The sequence below is a fragment of the Lagenorhynchus albirostris genome, chromosome 1 (genome assembly GCF_949774975.1).
Source record: "Lagenorhynchus albirostris chromosome 1, mLagAlb1.1, whole genome shotgun sequence".
Classification (NCBI taxonomy): Eukaryota; Metazoa; Chordata; class Mammalia; order Artiodactyla; family Delphinidae; genus Lagenorhynchus; species Lagenorhynchus albirostris.
This window is the reverse complement of record NC_083095.1, coordinates 22,575,032-22,597,791: the sequence shown is the minus strand read 5'-3', so window position 1 is coordinate 22,597,791 and position 22,760 is coordinate 22,575,032. Positions and strand designations below refer to the sequence as shown.

Genomic DNA, 22,760 nt, shown 5'->3' with positions numbered 1-22,760 from the left:
TCCTCAGAGCTTCCCATGCACACACATGCCTCCTATCACCTGCCTAATCGCTTCTTGTCTATTTGTCCCTTTCAGTAGACAGCAAATTTCTTAAAGGCAGGACTATATTCTTCCTTAATTTCCAGGGCTGAGTACTTGCTATTATACACAATAGATTTTAGTTTTATGGGGGAAAAGAAAGCAACAAAAAACCTTCTCAACGCAAAGATCAATAAATACTCATTTAGAACTTATAAATGTTGTAGAAACATATATGTAGCACAAATTATTTTCTAAAAGTACAATTTAAAACCTGACTTGAGGGACAGTGAATGTTTTTAAACACTCAAAATTAAATAAACAAATGGAAGAAAACGAGGGACAGTAAAGTTGAGTTGAATGGTCCAGACAGAGTAAAAGAGAGGAAGATGAGAATAAAATCTTTTGTGGGCCTAATAATGTCCTAATAAGGAAATGTGGGATGTGAACAGCAAACTGTCTCCTGTGGATGAGCTGACAGGGGCTTAGCCACTTGAGGCCACGAAGACACTGGTCACAGGGCAGATACTGAGAAACGCTAATCATTTCCCTGAATACTGCAAGGCCCTTGCCCCAAGCCCTCAAGATATGCCAAAGCAGGCAATCACATTTGCCTCTTCCATATTTAACATGGAACAGAGGGTCCTGATATGGAACACTGATAAGGAATGATAATTGTTCTGGCTGAGGTAGGGTCCAGGCTAATTTACTTAAAAGCTCCTTGGTGAGGTGAACATAATTAACCTTCTCTGTTCTCAAAGTAAAGGGTTATTTTCTTTTAAAGAGTTGTCCTGTGTTCTAAAAAGGAACGACAAAACAAATTAATCATTTTCCATTACTCCGCACACAGCACTTGGATGCTGAGAGAGCATGTGAACAGTTAATCTGCCTATATGGATGAGTTTCTGGTGACAGGCAGATCAGATCTAAATAGAAATCAGGCAAGGTATTTTATTTTTATCATTGTGGCTTTGAGACTTAATTCAAAAATAACTGAGACCAACTCTGACTATACTTTTAAAGTTTGCTTTCATAATTAATCCTTTTTTGAACACTTAGAAACACTCTTTTGGATCCTGTACAAAGCATTTCCCTGGCCGACTGCTGCCAAAGCAGACAGAAGCAGAGACTATCTAGAATCCTTCAAAACTATTGAAAATTCAACTGAACTATCTCTTAAGGCCATACTTAGTTCAAAGTACCAGTAATTTGAAGTTATAGCAATACATTTTGGAAGACAGCCCACCTAAACAAGTAATGTTAAAGGTGAATTCTAAGTATGTTTGAGAGGCTCTGTTAAGGTATGTCCTGAATGGCTGAACAGAAGGGCAAGAGAGGATAGATGAAGTATATGTAAGCAAAAGTATATATTTTTAAATAAATTCATCTAGTTTCTGAATTTGCAAGCCCTGGCTGAGAAAGATGGACCATGAAAGCCACTGGGCATTACACAACTGACAATATTATTTGATGAGCAAATTCATCTGACATTTGCCACAAACAATCGTCTTCCTGAAACTTCAATTGCTAGAAAGGTTTTTTTCTTTTTTCCAAATGAAAGCCATGTATTCATTCAACTGGACAACAATGAAGCTTTGTGGCCTGGTGGTTAGTATGAAAAGGAGTTGGTTTTGCCAAAACAATTTGAAATTTTGAACTTAGTCTCCCTTCCCCCACTTCCTTTTTAACATACTCAACTAAAATGAACGAGTTCTGTAGCCCTTACTAGACACACTAAAAAAAAAAAAAGAAACTAAACAAAGAAACAACCAACAAACCCCCTGAAGTAGCCAAAACCACATGACTTTGGACATTTAAAGTATGTTGTAAAAACTTAGAAAACATGCAATACTCTGGAAATTAGTCAGGATTTCACAGCATTTATTATACAGAAACTGGATAGGACATCTGGCCTTCCCTTTATCCAACAGCATTTACTAAGTACCTACTATGTACAAATCAAACTATAACATCACTACATCAGACTTCATTTTGCTAAAGCTGATTAGATTTAGTTCAAGCATATTCTTTTGGTTCCTGAATGAAAATAAGTTATTAGGGCAATAGAAATATTTATAATTTTTTGTTTACTGCCTTTTCCCATTAAATTGGAAAATTTTAAGTATAGGGATTAAGCCTTACTTACTATTCTTTAAATCTATGGTGTTAATACATAAAAGCTACTCAATAAATATTTATTGAATTTGGTGCTATAATTGCTTCTCAGTCATCCAGTAACTACATATATGCAACAATATTTTTAAAATTTGCTAATGTGAAAGATTAGATAATTTATATTTGATTTGGGGATAATTCCATATCCTGTCAAGTGAATGTGGGTGTGTCAGGAGTTCTGGGATATACTCTATATAATGAAGTTGCAACAGTAACATCAATTACATGAGACAGGTACTCCACTTTTTCTCTGAGGACGCCTGCTCCCTAAATTTTCTTGAGATATTCTAGGACATGACACCCACGAGGAATACCAGTTAGGAAGAGCAAATATGAAGTATTACATAATATTGCTTTCCCTGTCCTTCCTGCCCTCCCACCCAACTTTAGTTGGAGGCCAAAGGTAAGAGCTTTGCTCTATATTATTTCTAAGAAGGTACAGACATAGGTACATATCACAGCCATGCAGAGCTCAAACTTTAAATATATATATGGTCTCTTCCTCTTAAACTTAGAGGGAATCCAGTGCTTTAAAGGAACTTTCTGGAGATGCAAACAAGATGCCTATTGATAGTGAAAACTGGGTCTATCAAATTTATGGTAATAGGTAATATCGCTTGAAGTCAGTTGCAATTTGAACACTGTGGGAACTACAGGAGATTCATTCATAACAAAAACAAACAAGCAAACAGAAAACAAAGAAACAAGGAGATGGGAATACAGAATGGCAGTTTGTTCCTAGATCTTGGAACACAACAACATACTTTTGCTTAATCTTTGGTGTATCGGTAATAATTAGTCATCACCATTTACTATTCTGGTCCAACGGGTGAAGTTTCTTTCTTTTTTTTTAAGATTTTTTTTGAAATTTAATTTAATTTATTTTTTGGCTGTGTTGGGTCTTCATTGCTGTGCACGGGCTTTCTCTAGTTGCGGCGAGTGGGGCTCTTCACTGCGGTGCACGGGCCTCTCATAGCGGTGGCTTCTCTTGTTGTGGAGCCTTCTCTTGTTGCGGAGCACACGTTCTAGGCACAGTACTTGCAGCACGCGGGCTCAGTAATTGCGGCACGTGGGCCCTAGAGCACACGGGCTTCAGTAGTTGTGGTGCACAGGCTTAGCTGCTCTGTAGCATGTGGGATCTTCCTGAACCAGGGGTCGAACCCGTGCCCCCGGAATTGGCAGGCCAATTCTTAACCACTGTGCCACCAGGGAAGTCCCCAACGGGTGAAGTTTTAAAAAAATATTTTAGCTACTTGATAAATAACTTAAAGAATATAAAGAGATAGTAAAAAAAAATAATGTCATTAGAAATTTTAGTAAGAAGTTAAGCACGTTATATATTCTCTTGATTTAGAAGGTATGAACGCAACGGACTACTGAATAACTGTCATCCATGATTCTGGAAAACACCCATCTTGTAAATACTGATTAGAAATTTCAAATATATTTCTAATGAGTTCTATTTTATCATTACTTCTGGCTTGTTCTCTTGCACTTGCTTCTTCAAAACACAATACCTCTAAAAATGTGACAGCTTCTAATTTTTTTAAATATAAATTTATTTATTTATTTGTGGCTGCGTTGGGTCTTCATTGTTGCGCGCAGGCTTTCTCTAGCTGTGGTGAGCGGGGGCTACTCTTCTTTGCGGTGCACAGGCTTCTCGTTGTGGTGGCTTCTCTTGCTGTGGAGCACGGGCTCTAGGCGCACATATGGGCTCAGCAGTTGTGGCTGACGGGCTCTAGAGTGCAGGCTCAGTAGTTGTGGCGCATGGGCTTAGTTGTTCCGCCACATGTGGGATCTTCCCGGACCAGGGCCTGAACCTATGTCCCCTGCATTGGCAGGCAGATTCTTAACCACTGTGCCACCAGGAAAGCCCTGCTTCTAATTTTTAAAAAATTGATAATGCAGTCTTCTTTACTACATAATTGCAGATTTTTTTTCATTTTTTAGATTTATAAGTATAAATTAGAATGGTCAATCCAACAAAAATTTTCATTTCTATATTATCTTTTCCTTTCAATCACATTTTTATACAACCTGCTTTCAGCGTTTGCCCATTTACGAACCATATGAAGTAAATTATGGTGCACAAACATAACTAAAGATGAAAGAGTACTGTCACACATTCTTTCAGCAAATGCACTGCTCCAGGTTCTTGTTGCCAAATGTTGCATAATGAAGTCCTTCTTGTTGATTAAGTAACTGGAAGAGAGCACCCTATTTCCTCTTTGTCCTCAGAAATAGATTGTTCATTCATTGATTTGCAAAAAATTCATCTATGATATTATCATTTGAAGACTCATAATCTGACTTTTGCTTATACAATCAATTTCACCATCATCATTAGTATCTGGAATGCCACTGTCTGTCTCTTTATATTCATCTTCTGATTCATCTAATAAGTATGAAATGTCTTCCTCTGTCAGTTTCCTTCTCTTTGTCATTATGGGAGAAAATGAGAAATTCTGAACTATCAACCTGCATCCAATAAAAGTAATAATAATAAAGAAAAAGACTATAAAACTTCTTCTTGAAAGATAATACAATATTTTGATGCAAGGTACTTCTCCGTGGCATTGCTACATGTCTTATGATGGCTTTTATCCCAGAATAGCTTTCCAAGAATGTTTCTATAGCAAACAGACTTGGAAATACACTGTCTTCCTCTTAGGCAAAGGTTCGGTAGAATTTCTTGTAGCTCCCTTTATAAGACTGGGGTTACATAAGCTCAGGGTTCCTCAGCTATAACACAAATTCACTGCATGTGCAACGCCCACCTGGACCCATCTCCGTATTGCCCCTGAGGAACTTGGGAGGCAAAGGGAAGTGATACAAACATGCAGCTCATGGGGCCAGCTGTGCTGTGACTAATAAAGTCCTTTGTCTCATGTCTTCTTCCAGCATCCGTAAAAGTACGGCAGGCTAACTTGGTAACTGGTGAGAAGGATAAAATTCTCAGACTCTTCAGTTCTTGATATACTTTGGACAACACAATAAGAAAATTGAAATGTTATGTAACAGTGATGATTTAGGTCACTTATTGCAACATCCTTCTGTGTGATCCCCTTATCCCTCCATCTTCATATGATTTTGGTCTCTTCTAGCATATTTGGGAACAACTGACAAGTACCAATAAAATAATTTCTAGGATGATGAAATAGGAAAATGTTTCAAGAAAATAAGATCACCAAGATTCATTATACATCTTGGATTTATAATAGGCTTCAATAGACTCATGGTGTTTGCAAGACAGAATGAATTTTTTCTATCTTAAAAGTGAGGAAAATTTCTCTTTGCTCTTTGTAAGAACTAAAAAAAAAAAGAAAAAAATAATTTTAAAAAATCAATCCTTACCAAAAGAAATTAATAGACTAAGATTGGGTCCAAATGACCCTGACGGTATAATAAAGATTAAATCACCCTTGAAAAACTCTTTGCCTTTTATCATCACCTCTCAGACCCTGTTCATCCTTTAGTACCTAATTTCTCCTTCCTAGGAGCCTTTGTAAACTACTTCTGTGGAGTCTAATACGAAGTCTGGTAGTTCATGAAGTACTTGTCCTATGCTGCTTTGCAAGATAAACCATGCTTTATACTCAGTCCTTTACATGGGTTAGTTGGTGGTCATTTGTTGAATAGAGAAATGAATGAAAGAAATGAGTGGAGAAATGAGTGTGATGTCACAGAGGGGGGAACTAACACAAAAGTAGAAAAGAGGAGTAACAAGAAGAGAGATGAGAGAGGCAGGTAGTCAAAAGAAAACTGAATAGCCAATTTGCTCAATATACTGATTTACAAAACAACGTATTTGTTTTTTAAACTCTTTATATGGTTTCCAAAAATACTAGTTTGTAAACTGGACAATTCATTAAGGTTTATTAAAATCAGAGAATTAATCATTTGGTGAGCTCATGACTGGGTAAATTTGCCCTTGAAGTTAGGCCCAACAAGGTTAAATTTTAGTAAGAAGCTACAAGTAAGCACACGAGATTCCTGGAAATTTTTTTTTTTTTTCCTGGAAATTTTTTAAAAAATAATGTTTGAGAAAGAATCTTATGAATGTTGTTTTGGTAGATTGGAAATTATATGTTGTAGGCACAGAATACATGATGGTATCAGTAGAAAAGGCATGAAATTAACTCAGTGGAAATTAATAGGACTACATCCAACAGACATGAAGGCAGAGTAACACCAGGCTCTAGGGGATGGACTGTAAAGGCACATTCTTAAAGGGCACAAAGAAGATGGCTTAAATCAGTGATTCCCACACATGACTGCACGTTAGAATCATCTGAGGAACTTTAGAAACTACTGGGTCCTATCCCAGGTCAACTGAATCTGGAGGCAGGAATGTGTTGAACTAAAATTATTAGGATTATTAAATAAGAACTATAAATCTAAATTTCTCAGACCCTAAATTTGAAATAATTAAATTGAATTTTGGAGGTAAAATGTATATAACATAGAGTGCCAAGACACATAACCAGTGTGACAAAACTAGGACCAGAATGCAAATGTCCTGATTAGTCAGCCAAATCTTTCTAGTCCATGTACTGCTCCTGTGACTGGGAAAGGTAGTGCACACATAAGGGAGGAATATTTGTTTTAAATTAGAAACGGACTTTCCATCCATTACCTCATTTGATCTTCTCAGCAAATCTGTGACACAAATAGGATAAGTAATAGGCCCATTTCATAGATAATAGAAATTAGGATCAGAGGGGTTAAGTGAGTTGTCCATGTGAAAGAGCCAGGATTCACAACCAGGTCTTCGAACTCTCAGGGCACCAAATTCTAATCGTTCTCTAAGAAATGTGGAGATCACCTGGCTTTTGCCTTACCCTCTCAGTCAACTCCTTCATGTCTGGGAACAAATACACTCTTCTTCAAGGAAAAACTAATGTCTAATGTGGAGTTCTGGGGTATTACAAAGCAAAACAAGTTCTGAGTTAGAAATGATAGGGATAAAAGCTGAAAACAGTAAGTTCTCTGACAAGATATAAAGGGAGTACTTCACAGAATCTAGGTGTTTTAAGTCAGTGAGTCTATATTTAATATGCTTTAGACTATCTGGTTAATGTCTGATGACAATGAAACAAACAAGTCAGGATGTGTTCTATTGGCCTTTGCCATGGATATAGGTAGAGTGAGATCCTAGTAGAGAAAAACATTGAAGAAGCTCCAGAAAAATCATTTACAGAGCACGAACTATGCGAAATAAGAACAGAGCCTAAAGACAATAATGAGGGAAGGGCTACTTTGATGGTCTTTCACTGTTTGATGTTCAAGTATAATGTATTTGGGGGCAATGATAGGATAAAATCGTTCACTAATGTTAAATAATTAACACAAGACCACTTTGGATATTTATATTAATAGTGCTAATAGTGACAGTATACTCTCTCCAGCCTTTCATCTGAGATCAAAGTTTGTTAAAAGCCCTAAACAAACTTTATAAACAGTTGTGTAAGTGGAATTAGAGTATAAAATTAAAAAAAGATCGACTGAGGCATTTGATATCACTGAGCAAAAGCTCAGGACACAACTAGTAATGCAGCCAAGGGGCACGCCAACACTCTTCGACATTCACAAGGAAGAAAACCAGATCAAAGCTGCTTTATTAAACTCCATGTACCAAGAGGTCGAGGGCATATTTTGACAATTCTAAATATGATTCAAGAATTCAGTGTCCTGTTTATGACTCTACTTCTTGCCCTGCTCAAGGTAAATACGGGATCTTGTTGTTAATTGTCTTCCTCTTCACTTAGTATCATTCACTAGGTACTTACTTATGAAGCATTCCTTACTCATGTCTTCATTACTCTCAACATTCACAAGTGGAGTATGTGGAATGGAAAGAACACGGAGCCACTAATCAGGACAAATGAATTCTAGCCCCTGATTTGCCATATTTGGCTATTCATAAATTCCTCTGTCCTCCATACTTCTTATTTATAGGGTGAGGGGTTTTGACAAGGGTCTCTAAGAGTCCTTCCATTTGTAACATTACCTAGAATGTGAGATCCACGGCAGCAGGGACCCAATCTGCTATATGCCCGAGGACACTGTCGAGATATGGCAGGGATTCAACAAGTATCTGTTGTACACAATTACGTGATTAAATCAGGGTAAATTGTTTGAAAGCAACTATTCATAGGGTGGAAATTTTTTAATGAAGATAATTTTTTTTAATTCCTCCTAGACTAGAGTCTACTAAGTAAAAGACTTTTAAAATATGATCCAGTCCAGCACAATTAAAAAAAAAATTTAAAAACTGAAATGTAGAGAGGTTAAACAACGTGCCCAGAGTCATGTGCCTGGTTATCGGGGAGGATATGACCAGAACCCACCATTTCTGACTCTAAATCAGATACTGTTGTACTATATCACTTTCCATCATTTAAAACTAGGCATATAATAATTTTCAGCTGAAACCTGTATGCAATTGGTTAAAATTAGGTGCACAAAATGAAAAATTCCCAAATTAGCTTTCTATGTAAAGGCTACTTCAAAATGTGTGTAACAGACACTACTCCCACCAACTATATGTTAAGGGTGTAATACCAATATTTCATTTTATAGTTAGATTAGGATCTTAAAAAGATGTAATACATTATTACTCTGAGATTTCACCCAGATATGCACTCTTAAAGAGAACAGAAAGCATTTCTTATATGTATTATATTTTTCAGAAAGATACTTCAGAAAGTGTTTTGTAATATATACACTCATATTATCTTCACAATACAAAACAAGCGCTTCTTACCCATAGAATGCACTGTTATTGATAGTGTTTGGAACAGGACTATAAAACACATCATCGAGCAAAGCAGTTAGGCAGTCTGACTACTTATCAGCACCAACTATGAAGCTGTCAGACTGACCTCCAAACACTGAGGAGTTCAATAATACTAAATTCATCTGCTGGTGAAGCTGCATTCATTATGTAATTTCTCAATGATACTTTCCCTATGTCACCGCATTTATGAAAAATCTGACAGCGCTGTGAGAAACGATCTTTGCAGGCTGAAGGAAGTCTTACATTTTTAAATTGGTCATCACCTTTTGCCACAAGGTTGCAACTCTGTATAAACAGCCCACTGGTTTCAGCACCATTTTCTTCATTTTAACATAAGCACAGTCATGTTTTTGCAATTTAACCCTTTGAAGATGACCCCATTATTGGAAAATATACACATTTTAATACTGACTAACACAGAATACAGACTCTGTATTTTGGGACAAGGTGGCGAAAGGAGAATGTCTAGATTGTTTCAACCAAGATCCCTCATGAGAGATTCATGAGGATATTTCCGTTTGCCCTCGATGCGAATATACAGAAGGTAGACTAACATTAGAGCAGTGGGAAACTTGGCAGAACGGGCTAGGACAGGGTTTGTGCAAAACCTTTTTCCGGTTTCAGTTTGAATGGGTTCCCAGGAAGTGTCAAGTTCGAACAAATCCAAAATTTTACAATGCAGCTCAGCCAAAACTGCTGAGATTCACCTGATTCTGGGTCAAAACCGTACAGAGCACACTGCGTTTTATTTGGTGTAAAGCCAATTTGACTGAACCTTTCAGGCAACTTCAATGAGAGGCTTATAGCCTTGGCAAGACCAAAAATGAACCTGGCTTGATCTTTGGTTTTGAAACAGCAAGTTCTGGCTTTATAAAGAGATAAAGGCAAGTTTTACCCAGCTTCAAGATTCTTACAAATACTTAGAAGAGGCACTGCAGATAATTAACTGTTATTTGGCCACATTTACATACTCAAGTCAGTTATTTCCTCAGCTAAACCAGGACACTTTAGTTAAATACATTAACACTACTGGGTCCATATACTCCTAACTGCCCCAGAGCAGATTCTGGTGTCCTAACAAAGAATAATGGTCCTTCTTCAACAACTTATGTGCCTGTAGACTGGCTTGCACACGTAGTAGGGTGAAGCACAATTAGTGTTAGATCCATAGTGGGAAGGGAAGGAAATTGAAAGTAAATCCCCAACAATCAGTGTCTAACAGTAGACAGGTGAAATCAGAATACGCAACATCACTTAGTAATTTCCAGAGACATACTGGCATACTCTTGTACTTGTGGATACCAAGATCTTGAAGGTCAACTGGTATGCATACTTCAAGTCTGGTACCACTAATATTAGCTGAATGAATCCTTTAGAGATGTGCTTAAGCCTCTAGCAGTTTTTTAAAAATAGAAATCATATTTCTAACAGTTTTCCTGTGTCTTGTAATTTTTCTCAGATAGGCAAATTTGTGCATGTTTTTCTCCATATAGCTGCAGGTTAGGATTTATCCTGTAAATTATGTTATCTCTGCAAGTATATCCTAAAAATACAGGAAGCTTAGATTGTTTTAAGTAACTTTGGTTTGAGAAGTTGATTAAACACTGACAAATTGCAACTACACAGTTACACATTTGCTCTCAGTCAACACTTTTCAAAATTTTAATTACATCCTCCCTAAATAATTTTTAAACTGTATATCTCCCTTACTCTCCCCCCTTCCATACACACATTTTTAAGTTGTCAGAATGTTTTCATCATAAGTTTAGGTAGTTGCAAAGGATGAAAATTCTGGAATGTAGTAAATATTGTCATTTTCAAATAAAACTTTTATATTACTCATATAAACTTATCCAGTGAACTTTAAATCTCATTAATTTGTTACCACCATTTATCCACTTCCAAAATAACTAAATACTATCCTCTTTAAAAGACAGATTTTATATGATTCCTTTTCCCTTTGAATTTATTTCAAATCTGTTTTCCCTCACCGACTTTTATCCTAATATATAATATACTTACGCTTGCAGGCCTATTTATTGGTTATCCTATCATACTTTATCCTTCTCTGTAACAAAAATGTATATATATATACAGAGAGAAGAACTGATTTTTAAAACTCTCTGTGACCATAATGCTCTAAGTGTTAAACATTATTATGGATTGAATTATCATATAATTAATATTAGGTATATTAAAATTTTTGAGAAAAAATTAAATGTGAAATGTCAAAAAACCTCAAGGCTTCCAAATGTATATCTCTTACTGGGATGGATATAGCTTCCTCTTCTCCTGTACTCAATTAGCTCATGTATCCATGGGTAAATGCTAATTTTGTTTCAATAAGACAGCGTTCCATTTCTATTTCTATTTTTTGTTTCTATAGATTTACTCACTGAGAAGTCTTGTTCACATAAATAAGTACGTGAGAATAAAATTAGTTTTGTTATAACAATGTCACTCAATTTCTTGAATGCCTTCCTAGTTTTATAGCAAAGATTACACAGTGATCTGTCATCAAAAATTAATTTAAATGATCTACCAGCTCGATTAGGTCCTCTTTCAATTTTGTTGAAAGCAAAGAATTAGAAACCACTTGACTTGCCAAAGGATTGTAATGTAGTTATTAAAGTCATTCACTTTCCATTTCTGGAAGGTAAACCCAAAAGGCTTTACTCACCAAGACTTAAATGACTACAACTGTTCTTTTTTCACTTAGAGATATTTCATTGAACTTAACACATGCAAAAAATAAAAATCTCAATTTCAATACCATTCTATCAGTATGAAATTTTAATATATTTATTTTATCTCAGCATTAAATATATCTGCATCCAAAACTTAGAGCTGCAGACTGGCAAAGCCAGTCCTCATTGTCAAACCAATCAGCCAAATCAGCAGTACTTTCTGGCAGAAAAAAGTCTGACTTCATTTTTCAATTCTATGTAATGTGTTGATGTGTGCTCGTGACAACCGTCTCACTTTTGAATCATAATTCTAAGACAGATAAATAGATAAGGCATGGAGCCGGACCAGAGTTTGTCACCCGGATGAAATAAGACACTGCGGCTTTCAATGATTTCTTTCCAACACATCTTAGCTTTGTTTTCTGGAGCTATACATTCTCTGATTATAGTAGGTGGTGGAAGAGGTGAGGTCATTAAATAAAACTGTCTTTACTCCTCCTCAACATCCATCAACAATACATGTCGATTTCAGAACAACCCATTCTCAACACCCCAAATATCTAATACAACCCTTTGTTCTTATCAAAAATATATGGATGACTAAGAAGGACAAGAAGCCTTACCTTAGTGACCTGATTAAAGGAGGACATGAAGGCACCCAAATCATAAACTGCCCCTTGTTTGGCACCCTGATGTGCCTGGGGGAATTTGCCATCATGGGACCCTGGATGGGTGAGAAGGAAGCCTTTCTTCTGCAAAGTGGGAGGGGGCTGATTATGAAAAGTAAGAGGGCCTCTTCAAGCCGAGCTATTTTAAGAGAACGTGCAGGTAGTAGCTGAGGATATAAAAATGGATTCTCCTAAACCTACTTGTGTCTTGACTGCCCCTTGGAAGATCTTTGTGTATTCTTGGAGGTACTCTACGGGAAGACTGTGCTGTACCTCACCAGTTCTCTTTGAACCTTACTGTCAGGGACAGCATTAATCATTTCGTTGTAAAATTAAAAAAAAAAAAAAGTGCTGCTAACATGTTTCAATTTCCTTTGCTTTTTGGTAAAATGTGTCATAGATACAAATGAGTACATAAAACATATACATAAAGAAAATGACAATTTTTGTGGTTTTAGTCATCATTTCCCTGATTATGAATGAAGCTGAATATATTCTTACATGTTTCTTCTTCAACTGAAATGCCTGCTTATGCCTTTTATCCTTTTTCTTTTTTTTTAATCTGCATTGTTTATCTTTTTCTAATTGCTTTGTTGGCAATAAGATTTGGATACAAACTGATTTGGATACAAACTGCTAGTCAGTTATATCTTCTGCTACAAATGTGTTCCAAGTGTGGCTTTTCTTTTCATTCTTTTTATGTTGTCTTTTGATTTATGGAAGTTCTTAATTTTGATGTGGTCAAATCAGTCATTTCCTTTATGACCTATGTTTTCAGTGCCCCTCCCCTCACCCCTAGAAATCCTCCAAAGTCCCAAGGTCATGATGATACTAAACTATACTTCGTTTTAAAGCCTTATGGTTTCATCATTCACATTTAGGCTTTCACCCACTTTTGCATCTGAGATAGGGGTTCAATTTCATTTTTTTCATACCATCTATTAAAAAGTCCATCCTTACTCCTCTGATATGTGATGCCAGGTATGTCAGACATCAAGTTTCTATGTACACATATTTGTTTCTGGATTCTCTATTTGATTACATGAACCTATTTATATATTCCTGTGTCAAGACTACACTATCTTAATTTCAATAGCTTTAATAAGGTTATATGTATGTTAGGAAAACTCTCCCCACTTCCTCTTCTTCAGAAGTATCTTGACTATTCCAGAGTGTCTTCTCTATAAAGGCTTGAATTTTTTTTTTTTTTGCGGTACACGGGCCTCTCACTGTTGTGGCCTCTCCCGTTGCGGAGCACAGGCTCCGGACGCGCAGGCTCAGCAGCCATGGCTCACGGGCCCAGCTGCTCCGCGGCATGTGGGATCCTCCTGGACCGGGGCACGAACCTGTGTCCCCTGCATCGGCAGGCGGACTCTCAACCACTGCGCCACCAGGGAAGCCCAAAGGCTTGAATGTTTTTGTCAGATATTTTCCTGTATACTTTGTATTCTTTGTTACTTTTGTATTGATATAGTAACTTTAATAACATTTTCTCAGCGATTGTTGCTGGAGTTAGAAGGAAAAGGGACTTTCAAATACTGGTTTCTATCAAACTTGTTAAACTATTTTTCATAATTTAACTATGAATTCCTAGAGCTTTTTATACAAACAATAATATTACTTTCAAATAATGATAGTTTTACTGCTCTGGTTAATACCACCAACACAGTGTCTAACAGAAACTGTAGAATGGGGCATCCTTTGCTTATTCCTGGTCTTAAAGAGGGACTTTCAAAATGCTAAGGTGAGGTTTGCCAGAGATTTTTTTTCACATGACCTTTATCAGATTAAGGAAGTTCTCTTCTATTCTTAGTTTTCTAAAAGGTTTATGAGGATGATAATGATATAATAGGAATAAATCTTCTTATTCATCTATTGGGATGACCTTATTAAATTTATTTCTCCTCAATCTGTCACTATGGTGAATTACACTGACTGAGTTTTTAATTTTAAACCAACTCAATTCCTGGAATAAACTCAATTAATTGATGAATTGGTAATTTGTCAGTGTTCATGAGTAATTTTCCTTTTTATACCTTCCAGGATTTATTTTGCTAATATTTGTGTATAATATTTTTGTATCCATGTTAATATGTGAGAAGTTCCTTAATTTCCCTTATTTATACATTCCGTCTGGTTTTGTCTCAAAGGTTATGCCAATTCCTAATGAGTTGGGCATGTCCTTTCTTTTATTTATTGACCTGTGAGTTGTTTAGAAGTTTACTTTGAAATTTCCAAAAGTCTATAGCTTATTTCGTTCTTTTTGAATCTTAAAGCTAGTTATAATCATGTCACTAAATTCCGGTCCACGGAAATGAACAGAAATGATATGTGCAAATTCTAGTTTTCACTAAAGGCAAGTTACATACATGCTCTCCCTTTCTTTCTTTTGTCTATTTACAATATTAATCTAAGGGCTGGAGTGGAACAGGCATCATAGATCAGGAGGCAGAAGCAGTATATTGAAGATGGTAGAGCAAAACAACAAAAGAAGCCTGGGTTTCTGACACCATACCTGCCATGGACACCATATATTTGGATTGTTAAACGAGAGTGAAACTAATTTCTATCTGACTTAACCCATAATTCTTTTTGGATTTCTCTTAACTGAGGTCATGCTAACTCTAACTAATACAAAGGTATTGAGAATCTAAATTATCATGGCATTTATGGAAATGAAAATAAAGACAGGTCTGAAGTGCGATATGACAAACAGAATTTGTATCTCCAAGCTGAACAGCCTTCCCTTCCCTTTCATTTCCTAAAATGACCCTGACTTCTTATTGTACTGCCTATATCTCCTCTTCTCCCTTGACCTCCCACTTACTAAGTTCACTAGTGCCTTTCTATAAACAAGGGTAATCACTCTAACCCTGCCTTTCTGGCACCAAACTGTCCCAATTCCTAATTTTCCTAGCACAGTCCTAAAGTTGTATTACCTCCGCATGCGCTTTCCCTCTTCCTGCTTGCAGGCTCTCACCACTCCACTCCAGTGTAGTGGTGGTTGCACACCACCACTCCAGCTGTACTCCTGCACACCACATTCACCACGCCACAACCCCTGACTGAAAACCATTAATGACTACTTATTGGCTAAATAGCCATGCTACCGCCTTTCACCTCCCAACCTCGTAATGGACACAACAGAGAATGCAAAGCAATCACAGCAGTGCTCTCCAAAAGAGCAGCCCAGAATCCTTCCCAAAAGAATGTTTCAATAGCCAGTACTGACCAGTAGGAACTGGCACTCAGGAAGAAACCCACTTGTATCCCTGATATAAAAGATAAAATCTAAACTCCTTGGTTTGTATTTCAAAACCCCGAAGTGTCTATTACTCTCTCAAAGTTTTACAGACAATGAGGCTATTAAAAAAAAAAAAAAAAAAGATGTGAAAGCCTTTGAAATGGAACAAAAACTTACTGGGTATTTTCAGTGAAAAACTAGTTTTTGCCTCGCGGACGCTTCTGGGTTTTTTGATTCTACAGGATCTCTGTATCAGTCACTGTCTTGGAGCTATTTATAACTCTGTGAGTTATAGATGACTGATCGCTATGCAAATGATTCTTGTACATAGACATGAAATAAATTTTGTCTGGGGAGGTTCAATTGATTTCCTTCCTCCACTATGGAAGAAGCCAGTTTTGCCTCTATTCTAAATTCACTTCAGTACTCTATTGCTCTTTGAATGTTCCTTTAAGTCAGTTGTAACATCTTGCTCATTCTCTGATTAATTAATGAGTTAAACTCATTTGTCATGAGTTCATTTTATATTTGTATGAGAGTCATGATTTCATGATTTTGCCTTAAAATTTTTTTTTTAAATATCCTTTTAGCTAACTCTTTTTTCTTTTTTCTTTTTTTTTTTTTTTTGCAGTACGCGGGCCTCTCACTGTTGTGGCCTCTCCCGTTGCGGAGCACAGGCTCCGGACGCGCAGGCTCAGCGGCCATGGCTCATGGGCCCAGCCGCTCCGCGGTATGTGGGATCTTCCTGGACTGGGGCACGAACCCGTGTCCCCTGCATCGGCAGGTGGACTCTCAACCACTGCGCCACCAGGGAAGCCCTAGCTAACTCTTTTTTCATTATTGCCTTTAAACTTTTATTACATCCCCAATATAGAATGTCTTCTCTGGCTCTTTCTACCTGACACTACTGATTCTTCCCATTTCAGAGAGGAAACTAATCTCCTCCATCATGTCCTCAAACTACAAAAGCCATGCTTTTCCATGACGAACCTAGACTGCAATGATGTTAATTTATTTTACAATTATTGTTTCTTTGTAATGCCTTCTACAAAATGCACTGTTTCATTCACATGTTGTAGACAGTGCATATTTATCTTACATCATTAATTCATTTATATGTAAGCAACTTCTCTCCTCAATTAACGTGCAAGCTCCTTGAGAGAACTGATCACAATTCCTTTTCCTTTTCTCCTCTTCACTGTCTACCTAGTACCTTAGTGCCCAATAAATATCCACTCTGAGTCCCCAGTATATGTAGGAAGGATGCTTGCAAGCTGGTAACCACTAGTTTGTTCTCTGTATCTGTGAGTCTGTTTCTCTTCTGTTTTGTTTTATACCTTTGTTTTACTTTTTAGATTCCACAGACAAATACTCTGTTATCACTTATATGTGGAATCTAAAAAGGATCCTAAAAAGGATCCTTCCAACCAAGATTTTTTTCAGGTAATCACTTAGCTTTATTTGGGGAATCAACCTACTATGTTTTGGCTGAAGGTGGTTCCTTCCTAGGAGAAGTCACACTAAACTTTAATGAAGATAATGGAAGCTTCTGTGAAACACCAAATAAAGTGTAACACTGATCAGAAAGGCTAGGGAAAAAAGAATAAATTGATATGCTTCTGGGTACTTTTTTCCCTCAACTGTCAGTACTGTGTATACCTATATTCCTAAGAATAGTCTATGTGAGGATTATATACATTCAGTTCAACATTCATTCTTTGATTTTACAAATGTTTATTGATTGTCAACTATATGTTAGAAATGTTTTGCAGGCCCTGGGGGTGCATTTGTAAATAAAATGTAATTTCTATTCCAAGAAGCTTACCTGCTAGTGAAGAAGGAGAGGGAAGTATTGAGAAAGAAAAGGGAAACAGACACAACTGCGACCTGAGCATATAGATAATTGGTGACAAGCCAAATCAAGTTGCTCGTTATGACAAAAAAGACCTTCTTATTTTCAGGTATTATAACTACTAAACCTTTAAAATTAATCTATTGTAAATACTCCTAATGGAATAATGAAATTTCAAATTTTGCAGATCTGTATCACCAGGACACGTATCCTACATTCAAAGCCTTACATACCTTAATACCACCTAAACCAAATGAGAGACCACCAACATTTTTCTACGGTTTAAGTGCTAAGTTGTGAGAGACTAATAAATGGTCTTGAGACTGCTTCCAGCATATTTGATTTTATGAACTATAAAATACTTTACCAGCTGAACAGTCTACCAAGTATATTAAATCCACTCTTTATAATGCCATATGAAGTCAAAGGATTTCATAACATTTGAGCATTAACATTATTACTGAGCATTTTCATTTTTCATTCATTATTACCGAGGTTTTACTTATGATAATTATTTCAAATTAAAACCATCTTGAGAAAACTGCCACTGTAAAAAACCTAGTTCATTTAACCAGTTTTATTTTTCTGATGATGATTTTTTATTTTTTACCTTTATTCTTAGCGGAACCCTTAGAATAAGGCATTTAAGATTTTATACCATAGTACTATGTTAGTAAAGAGATTATGTGAATAAAAAAGACCAACAAATACTAATAAAAGTTATAGGCTTCTTGTTGTTATTGATAATTTTCAGCTTCACATGACATACTAGTATAATCAAAATGATTAAATAAGAAAAAATAAGCAATCACGTAATGATAACGATAACCTAACACTTGTCTGGTCCTAAATATTTTCACATATATTTTCTTTCTTAATTCTCACAACAGTGTGATAAAATACGTTTAATTATATTCACTTTTACAGACGAAGGAATCAAGAAACAAGCGATTTACTAAATGTTGAAGTGGCATTTTGTGTACTGAACCCAGGTCCTCAAACTCAACATTTCTGTTTTGGTTCATACTTTTAAAAAGAGCATTTAATTTACAAGCCAAATACTGTTGGCAAGACACTTTCTAAGGATAAGTAAAATATATGTGGAGGAACACTAAACATTTTATTCACTTACGATGTCATCATGCTGAAACCAAGAAAGTCAGTGTACTTTCCCAATGGCCTGGTTAAATCTAAGGAATAGATTATTTCCCAGCTAGGGTCTGCACACTGTCGATCAAAATCACTTGCTTACACAGGACTAAAATACTCTCAATTAGCATCTTTCCTTTCCTCACACTCAAAATATAAATATTTTATTCTTAATTAGCCTTATTGTTTAAAAGTTTCTTATTTTTCACCTGCTCATTAAAAACATTAAAAAAAAATCACCACTAGACCCAAGTCACTCAATATTTTGTGTGTTTTCAAAAGTTTTAAACACAAAATATGCATATTCAATATTTGCATCATACTCTCCATATAGCTTTAAATATCTCCCCCTGTATATAATAGCATGTCAATATTTTCTTTTTGAAAATATGACTTTTAATGGCTGAATAATATTTCATCGTTAGGTGGTACCATAATTTATTTTACCATTCTTTCAATTCATGTGGTTTTTATTATAAAAATGTTTATTTATAAAGTAATCTAACCATGTTTTTTAAAACTTGAGGAACAGAGAAAGGAATGATATCACAGCCCTAATTCTTGTCTAACAAGTCGCTGTTATAAGATTTGCTTGCTTCTTTTTTTATACACCTATCATCATATGTTATCATTAAAGTACACGTAATTTTATATCTTGAATTTGTTTCCATTTAAGATTATATAATAAACCTTTTCCAAAATCTTTGTGTCATGCTGGGTGGAAATTTCACACTTTATCTAACCATAACTTTATTGCCGAACAATAAGTCATCTCCCCTTTTTTTCTATAAAAATGTATATCATTTTCCAATAAATATTGCAAGCACGTAATCTTTATATATTTGCACTTAAAAAAATGATTTCCTAACATCAGATTCCTGCAAGTAAGATTATTGAAAAAAAGGCTAACCAGCTTTTATCATTATTTGGATATTGTAAAAAAATAAAAAATGTTGACTGCCCTTCAAAGTATAAATAGCAACCTAATCTCAGTTTCTTATCAACTAGTCCTTTTAGTGATTGGGAAATACAGAAACAAATAAGCATAATTACATTTAAGCTAATTATGTCTTCCATAAATTAGTGCATCACCTGTCTTGAGAGAGCAGTGACCACTTAAACACACACAATTTTTTTCTTAATTCTTTTTTTTTTTTTTCATTTTAAAAGTTTGTATCTACATATCTTTCTGGTATAGTTTAGCTTACTTTCTCCTTTGAATCTTAGATATAGTTTTAGAAACGCTTTCCAGAACTGCTTCCTTTGGGGAGTGCTCTGAAATCCACATCAGGACACAGCAGTAATCCTGATAGAAGGACAAAGAAAATGCCCCAACTTACCGTTTCTAACGCATGTACACGGTCCTGCAAATAAAGCATAATACATAATTATTAAAACAAAGCTATAAAAAATCATTTCAAGTTTACTTAATTTTTAGATTTTCTATTTATCCTCTATGAACAATAACATTTAAAAAATGTAAAAAATGAAAACTCCTACTCAGGATAATCTCTCCAATAGAAAAATAGTCATAAAAGAATCACTTTTCTCATCTCAACTAGTGTTAGGAGGACTACAAGGTTTAATTTAATAGTAAATACCATAAATTCAAACATAGTTACTAAGTGGAATAGATTTTATCACTTTTGCATTGGTAAAATTATTTATCTATTTAGTGAAATATAACTATTAGATCTGAATATATGAACCACTAGACAATAGTAGTGATTTAAAAAAGGAATTTAGCACATATACCAGCTCTCAATTAGGTATACAGCACAAAGTATGCTCTCACAGGAAGTAAAGTTCAGACATAAGAATGACTTCACCAATTAAAATTAATAAGTACACTGTTAATTGAAACAAGTCAGGAAAAGTAAATGAGAAAGATATGTCACATGCAGCCAATCCTGAACCCAGAAAGGTCTTCATTACCTACAATATCTTAGAAGGTTTCATAGAAATACTGTTTTTAAAAAGAGTCAGTGATAATATCACTTTAAAAGCTAAATGATTAAGAATGGTTTCATTCTCAATCCAACAGTTGTGTTCTCAACTCTTCCCAGAGCTAACAGCTACATACTAAAAGTTTTTACCAAAAAAAAAAAAAAAAAGCTGACTTGAGAGAGAGGAGACTGAAAATTCAAGGAAGTGCAAAGCCATCCTTTTTACGAGGGTCAAGGCCACTTTTCTTTCTATTCTTTCATTTTAAGTAGTTGGAGGAGATATATAAAATCTGGATTTTTAAAAATTAAATTGTTTGCGCTAAGAGGGAAAGGAAGGAAAATGGTGCAGAGGGCCATTCAGCTCAGATCTCTGTGACCGTACAGAGACTGACAGAGACCCATGACACTTAGGAGCATAAACTTGGCTCTCCCCTGCATTCTCCCAGCTTCACCTAACACACAGAGGCCTTGCCTTTGAGGACTTCTGCAACCCAGCCTTCAACCCTCAGACTGCGAAACTGGGTTGAACATTTCTGCCTCTTTAAATATTTGGCTATGTGGGCACAAGCTAAATGAATATATTATGCAAAATCAGCCCAAAGCAGATTCCTTTTAGCAATATAATCTGTTTAATTACATTTTGTTGGCATACTTGAGAGAACCTCACCCTTACCCCCATAATTTTCATAAAATAACTGCTATTTTATTGGTGACTTGTGTACTGTCACATTTGAGTAGCTCGTAATACATGCATATAATGCCTCAACGGGGCTTTGATCTGTTCTTACCAGGCATCTTATTCACAGTGCATCTGGGACAAAATCATTCAGCAAAGTGTTATCATCACTTGCAGACTGAACAGAACCTCATTAGACAGTCTTTGGGAAGTATCGCATTTATATGAACCATCTTGGAAGGCTGAAAATATTTACAGCCACTATTTGGGCCTTAAGTTTTCCCCACACCATGTACCTATGGGGCTCATATTATTTAGAATTAGCATATTTTAAAAGCATACATACAGCTGGTTTGAAATCCGTGATATCATATGATGCCAAAATAGTACAACTGAATTAAATTCCATTTTAATTCATAGCTCACTGTTTGGTAAAGATAAACTGATATAATTTATGTATTACTGTCTTCATTTTACTTAAATATTTGTTACAGGATTTTAAAATACGCACTGTCATGGATTACATGTTTGTGTACTCAGAATTCATGCATTAAAACCCCAATCCCTAATGTGATGGCATTAGGAGATGTGGCCTTTGGGAGGTAACCAGGTCATGAGGATCGAGCCTTCATGGGATTAGTGCCCTGATAAGAAGAGACACAAGAATGCTTGCCTCTCTTTCTGCTCTCTGCCAGGTAAGGGAATAAGGAGAAGATGGCCATCTACAAGCCAGGAAGAGGTCCCTTACCAAGAACCGAATCTGCCAGCACCTCGACCTTGGACTTGCCAGCCTCCAGAACCGTGAGAAATAAATGTTTGCTGTTTAAGCCACCCAGGCTACAATAATTTGTTATAGCAGTCCCAGCTGACTGAAACATAACCCTAGTCTATAAGGCTAAAACGCAAATGGTCAAAAAATCTCAATTTCGTTAAAATATAAAGATCAATAATCTATTTCAATACAATTTACTTATGTCTGTCTATAATCTACTCCATTCCAAAATGGTACTGAGATAGCTTTCAATGAAAAATATATATGTTAAGAAAGTGAGAAAATTAGGGAAACAAGAAATTCAATTCATTAGTCTGAATTTAAATAATTCAGTTTGCCAATCAACAACAGCTAATAGGATACCCGTCATTGTTGCCAATTAGTGAGCTCTGTCTAAACTGCAGTTTTGTTGGCCTTAATTGTAGGCCATAAATAAAAACAAACTACTCCTAATCTTTATGAACTTATTAACTTGCTTTTTTTTAACATCTTTATTGGAGTATAATTGCTTTACAATGGTGTGTTAGTTTCTGCTGTATAACAAAGTGAATCAGCTATCTGTATACATATATCCCCATATCCCTCCCTCTTGCATCTCCCTTCCACCCTCCCTATCCCACCCTCTAGGTGGTCACAAAGCACCCAGCTGATCTCCCTGTGCTATGCGGCTGCTTCCCACTAGCTATCTATTTTACGTTTGGTAGTGTATATATGTCCATGCCACTCTCTCACTTCGTCCCAGCTTACCCTTCCCCCTCCCCATGTCCTCTAGTC

General features: G+C 35.9%; 1 protein-coding gene across 1 annotated transcript in view; it reads right to left on the bottom strand.

Moving 5' to 3' along the window:
- CEP128 (centrosomal protein 128) overlaps window positions 1–22,760 on the bottom strand; it is a 424,502-nt gene that overhangs the window by 34,793 nt on the left and 366,949 nt on the right. The window contains exon 21 of the mRNA XM_060166154.1: window positions 19,933–19,956. Coding sequence (XP_060022137.1) covers window positions 19,933–19,956 — 24 coding nt within the window. The remainder of the gene's footprint in view (window positions 1–19,932; window positions 19,957–22,760) is intronic.